The 5,709-nt window shown below is 41.7% G+C and overlaps 2 protein-coding genes across 2 annotated transcripts; both read right to left on the bottom strand.

Moving 5' to 3' along the window:
• Nucleotides 1–808: 808 nt before the first annotated feature.
• On the bottom strand, nt 809–3,327 carry si:dkey-30k22.5 (lecithin retinol acyltransferase family protein). Its single transcript, XM_004576416.3, has 2 exons — nt 2,825–3,327; nt 809–2,032 (listed from the first exon to the last, which is right to left on the bottom strand). Exons 1-2 carry the CDS (start codon nt 3,308–3,310, stop codon nt 1,877–1,879), a joined length of 642 nt encoding a protein of 213 aa, XP_004576473.1. The 5' UTR covers nt 3,311–3,327; the 3' UTR covers nt 809–1,876.
• Nucleotides 3,328–4,127: 800 nt separating this feature from the next.
• Nucleotides 4,128–5,709, bottom strand: lrata (lecithin retinol acyltransferase a). Its single transcript, XM_004576414.4, has 2 exons — nt 4,654–5,709; nt 4,128–4,547 (listed from the first exon to the last, which is right to left on the bottom strand). Exons 1-2 carry the CDS (start codon nt 5,383–5,385, stop codon nt 4,395–4,397), a joined length of 885 nt encoding a protein of 294 aa, XP_004576471.4. The 5' UTR covers nt 5,386–5,709; the 3' UTR covers nt 4,128–4,394.

Below are 5,709 nucleotides of genomic sequence, written 5' to 3'. Positions count from 1 at the left end.
GCTGGTGCACGCCATCCTGTGTGGTACGCTGGTTGCACAACAGCTGACAAGAAGAGACTACAGAGGGTCATCAGAACTGCAGAGAAGGTGATCGGCTGTCCACTCCCCTCCCTGAACTTAATTGCCAGCTCAAGATGTCTCTCCAGAGCCAGGGCAATTATAAAGGACCACCTCCATCCTAACCACCACCTCTTCAACATCCTGCCCTCTGGAAAAAGGCTCAGATCCATCAGGTGCAAAACCAACAGACTAAAGAACAGCTTCTTCCCGTGGGCTGTCAGAACTCTTAATGCAAACTAAGAGTGTGTAAAGACTTCCCCAACACATCCACCCTGACACTGCTGTTGATCATCTATGTGCAATATCTCAGTCTTTCCATGTTCTGTGCAATATTTTTGGCTCATGTGCAATTATTTTGGTCCACACCATGTATATAGTTCCACTCACATATGTATACATATACACTGTTTTTTATTTTATTCTATTTATTTAATTATTTATTTATTTTCCGCCTTTGTTGTATATTGGTTTCTCTTCTTCTTACTTTAGCACCTTTGTGGTTCAGCTACCCAATTTCGCTGTGCAAGAAACTGCACAATGACAATAAAAAGCTCGAAGTCTAAGTCTAAGTTGAACTGTGTGTTTGCATAGCCATATACTGAATATTTACAGAGAATTTATTAAGATGATTTCACAACATTGTACTGCATATATCACTTTCCTTGTTACTGTTGAAATGGGAGAAGATTAACAACAGTCTCTGCAGTAAGCAGCAAAAACATTTAATTCTGAGCATTGTTGTCTCCGCCTATTTTTCCCAGACAAGGCGTTGTCAAAAACGATTGAAATAGCAGCAGATAATAATGTAATGATATGACCTATGAGCCATAAAAGTAATGCAACATGAAGGGAAATTCAAATTGTTTAACAGAATAACAAAAACTAATTACAATAGAAGGAATTTATTGCGCTTTTGTCCACATGGTACAAACAGTAATTTATTCTACAACATACAAAAGTAACAAGTTGTGTCATTTCTGTGAGTCTTATCACAATACAATTTGCATACACCATCACACTGACATATATTGTATTCGTCTTCTTCTTCATCATCTTTCTCCCTTTAGGCGTCACCACAGTAGATCACCTGCCACCATCTCACCCGATCCTTAGCGGTCTTTTCTGTCACATCAACCCGCTGCGTGTCCTGCTTCAATACATGCACGAACCTCCTCTTTTTCCTTTCTCTTTTCCTGCTGCTTGGGGGGGATGTCCATCATAATCACATGTCCAAACCATCTCAACTTTTCCTCTCTCACTGTGAAACCTGAGCTGTCCCTCTGATATATAATCTTCATTCCCAATTAAAATCTTAACATCTTGAACTTTCATTCCTCTTCAGAGCACAACTCCATCCTTTCAGGTACTCCCTCACTGAAGATCACAATGTCATCTGAAGACATGCCTGACCTCATCTGCTAACCTGTCCATCACCACTGCAACCAAGAACGGGCTCAGAGCTGATCCCTGATGTAATTCCACCCCCATCTTGAACCCATCTATCACACTTACTGCACAGCTCATCCCTGTACTCTATCATATATCTCAGTCATTATTTTATTTAAATGTCTTTGAGCTTTATTCAAAGTCTTTAAAGTTTTGCATAATACATTTGTGCTAAATAAACCTGCTAAACTACAGTAATATCACAGCTTACTTAACAGTTCAGAAAACTACAAGAAAAAAGAAAGAAATTAAAACAGCCATATATAAGAAGTTGAAACAACAACCTAGAAACCTTGTTTCCAGTGTTTTCAGTAACACAGCAAAAACAGGGCCAGAGTCCTTTCTCTCAGGTCGGTCTCTCCAGGGGTCATTAGGCAGCCATCCAGATGGTGAATGAGACGAGCAGGATGAGTACAAACATCAGCGGCGTCACGCAGCCTACATACAGCGCAGTGCACACGCCACACAGTGCAGTCAAAAGGGCGCTCAGTCTGCTGAACACGATCTTCCGTATCGTAGTGCAGAACTGGGGGGAAAATGTCAACATTAGGCTGTGATAAATGACAAAGTGTGTGAGATAAATTTAGAAAAGTAGAAGATGTTTGTTCTGAAAAGGGAAAGTCTTAATGACAACAATGTGGACACAAAGTAACACTAGATGGAGCTGCTCGCCTCAGGAAATAGTTAAGTTCAAAATAACAAATGCAGGAAAACTTAACCCCCCCCCCCCCCCCCCCCAAAATAAATAAATAAATAAATAAACATAACCTTTAAAAAGCAAGTCTTTGTTTCAATATAAATCCCTAAAAAGTACTAATAAACCATTTTTACACACTGTTTAGTGAGGTAATTATAAAAAGTCCACCCTATTTGAGGAAAAGTCTAAATTAATGTTTTTCCTTTCTAAAATAACACCTATGTAAAAAATTTATATATAAAATGTCTGGTACAATATATATGGTCCTGGCTGCTTTAATTATATTTCCCGTCTGCAATAGATACCAGTAGATTTCTTTCTAATATGGTTTTCAAAATAAAGTGAATAGCAAAATCTACTGTCTTCTATAGGTTTTTTATTAAAAAAAATACTTTGCAAAATTCAATCAAACAAATATTTTGTAGCAGTCTAACTTCCTTAAATGCATTTATTCTGTGTGTGGCAAGGTATTCAAAAATTATGTTTCTACAACAAGAATAGACACGAGGTTTAAACGCAGTGACAAACAACCTATTTAGTCTTGTTTGAAGTCAGACTTGGAAAAAAGTGAACTTCATCCTTTAGTCTTGCTGCTGGGAGGCCTTTCTGTGTGGAGTTTACCTGGTATGTCTGGTAGCTGATGGCCATTCCATATCTGCAGTACATGACGTAGTGTTCACAGTTGTACCACAGCAGGCTGTAGGTGACTGAGCCCAGGAGTTTCTCTGCCCTCCGAGCCACCTCGTCTCCATCTAAGGGAGGCTGTGCGCACACTTTATCCACGTGGTTGATCAGGATCTCGGAGCCATAAGCAAAATCTGCCACAGAGTCCACTCTGACGCTTGCTTCTTTGGTGATGGCCCCCAGGATAAGGCGGTTATTTGTTACCATCTTTGCAATCGCAGATTTGTTTTTGGTGATCGCAGGCAGGATGTCCGGAATGAGATGAGCCACACGATCGTCCCCCAGGTAAATCCCGAAATGTGTGAATAATGTCCTGGGTACCTCAAGCAAGTCGCCGCGCTTGTACAGAGATAAATCATATTTGGGCTTCTCTTCCTTTTTAGAAACTACAAAGAAAAAGCTGAGCAGTTGGTAGAGAAACATGATGGCAGTGTGCAGCACACAGGCTGACACCTGACCGTTTTATTTATAACAGAAATGGGAGGGCCGAGTCTGCCGAGGAGGATTAAATGTTGCTCAATGTTTTAGTGTGAATTTCACAGGAAAACAAAGGAGCTTTCTTTAATCCCTTTTCTGTGTGGTTGGATTTTGAAATTCAGGCCTATTTGTGGGGTATTAAGGTGAAGCGCCCCCATCAGGAAGGCTAATTGGGCAACAAGTTCAATTCCAATTTAAAGGTCACAGTTATTGAGCCATTACACCCAAAGAAGCACCTTTTGTTAGTTTCTTTGTTGCAGACTAGATCGGCCTCCAAGTGTTCAAACCAGTCTCATTATTATTCAGTGATTTGTTGAATATTGAGAGAAATATATTAGATCTGTGATCTGTATTTATCGTAGGTCTGGGTGTGAGTGGTTGCTGGTTGTCCAGCAGCAGATTGGCAGCCTGTGTAGGATGTACCCCGACTCTCAGCTGAGATAGGTTCTTATAATTTCATGTCAAATACCCTTAAAGCCAAATGTAGTCCTGTGATGGGTTTGACTCTTTCTTGATATAAAAGTATAAAGGTTTGCGATAATCCATCACTTGCTCTCTATCTGTTTGTCAACTATTGTTTTGGAGGCTTTCTCACGCAGCCTGTTCCACAGCTGACCCTATGACCAGTTATCTGCCATTAGCATGGGTGATGCAGGCCTCTTCTTCCACTGGCATTCATGTGGCGATGTAAGAAGAGTCAGATTCACACGAGGCAAACATGTAAAAATGCATTGTTTATTAAACAACTGTCATATTCATAACCTTTATTTACATACAACATTATTATTGATTTAGTCCAATGTTAGCAAAAGTAACTCACTGTATTCTTCTAATAAAGAAATCAGTTTAGTCCCCACATTTTGAGAGTAAAATAAGAAACTAATGATGCAGTAACAACATAATACATCAAACACTGTTGGCCAGTGAAATCAGAGAACTGTGACAAAGCATGAAGCTGGAGTTCAGTGTTCAGGGAGGTTTTGCCAAGTAAAAGTTCATCTTCTTTATTGGCTTCTTCGCTTGAGCTCTTTTAACCAGCCATCCAGAGAGTGAAGGGAATCAGAATTGTGGGTAATGTAGTTAAAGGTGCCATACCAAAGTAAACAACAGAGATAATTCCAAGCAGCCCGGAAACGATAACAGTGCGCTGGTCCCTGATGATTGATTTTAGGACCTCACAGAACTGCGGAGGGAAGAAAACAGGAAAAAAAAAGTTATTTATCATTGTAACATTTCTTAAAAGTCTCGGCATACTTTAGACATGGCCCCAGGCAATTCGGGATGTTTACCTGCTCTGTTTGCCGGCTCCTTGCTGCTCCGTACCTGCAGTACGTCACGAAGTGTTCACAGTTACTCCACAGTAAACTGTACGGAAAGGCTCCTATGAGCTTTTCAGCTCTCTTGGCGACGGTGTCGTCGGGCAGAGGTGGCGTCTTCATCATCTTATCAGCATGGTTCACGAGGATGCTGGCGCCATACGCGAAGTCCTCCAGCGTGTCTACGCGCACCGTGGCACACCTGTATATGCAGCCGAGGATGAGCCTCTCGTTTGTGATGACAGAGCTGATGAGCTTGTCGTTGCTCGTGAGCACGGGGAGGATGTCTGGAATCAGGTGGGCTACTTTGTTGTCGCCTAAATAGATGCCGAAGTGAGTGAAGAGGGATCTGGGAACCTCTAGCACGTCTCCCCTGCGAAGGGGTGGCGATGGAGTGCGTCGCTCAGCGCGCTCCCGCTGCCGGCTTTCTAACCAGCTGGACTCAAAGAGTTTGAACTTGAAAAGAAGGGAGACCTTCTCCACCAAGAATGTCAGCAGCTGCAGCATCGTGAACATATGCGGAGGAAGTACACCAGAGTGCGTGTGTGGAATGGCCTTTTTATCCTTCCTCGCACGAGGAGGAGAAAGACCGTCCAGAAAATCCCAAGGGCACGATTGGCCAGGAGTAACTTTGCGCACGTGTGCATTCTTCGTAGTTCGTCTCTTTAGCATCTTGCCTTTAGTTGTTTTCTGCGGTGCACACATGTGCAATTGTTTTCCGCTAAACCGCTTTAATCTGTCTCACTGAGCGCAAAACGAACTCGTGTGAAATATTAGTTCAACGAGGAACGGCAGAGTACGTCTGCGTTCAGACTGCAGATTTGAAATGTTAAACAAGATGAACTCATCATGATATGCATCAAAAGTTTTTGAATACACTGTAAGTTAAGGGAAGTCCTCTTTCACAGAGGCTGTATAAACTCTATAAACTCTATTCATAACAACTGTACTGCTCTGATAGCCACTTGTGCTCCAGCCTTTATTGTGTTTAAAAGTGGAGGAGACAAACAAAAGCAAAGTTATAACTAC

The sequence above is a fragment of the Maylandia zebra genome, linkage group LG6, assembly GCF_041146795.1.
Source record: "Maylandia zebra isolate NMK-2024a linkage group LG6, Mzebra_GT3a, whole genome shotgun sequence".
Lineage (NCBI taxonomy): Eukaryota > Metazoa > Chordata > Actinopteri > Cichliformes > Cichlidae > Maylandia > Maylandia zebra.
This window is presented reverse-complemented; position numbering and strand designations above follow the sequence as displayed.

What these genes read in the sequence shown, in the direction of transcription:
- si:dkey-30k22.5 (XM_004576416.3), bottom strand. Translation starts at nt 3,310, where the DNA reads ATGTTTCTCTACCAACTGCTCAGCTTTTTCTTTGTAGTTTCTAAAAAG. An exon ending in TCAGCTACCAGACATACCAG is followed by an intron (nt 2,033 to 2,824) that starts GTAAACTCCACA and finishes TTTTCCCCCCAG; the next exon opens with TTCTGCACTACGATACGGAA.
- lrata (XM_004576414.4), bottom strand. Translation starts at nt 5,385, where the DNA reads ATGTGTGCACCGCAGAAAACAACTAAAGGCAAGATGCTAAAGAGACGA. An exon ending in GGAGCCGGCAAACAGAGCAG is followed by an intron (nt 4,548 to 4,653) that starts GTAAACATCCCG and finishes TTCCCTCCGCAG; the next exon opens with TTCTGTGAGGTCCTAAAATC.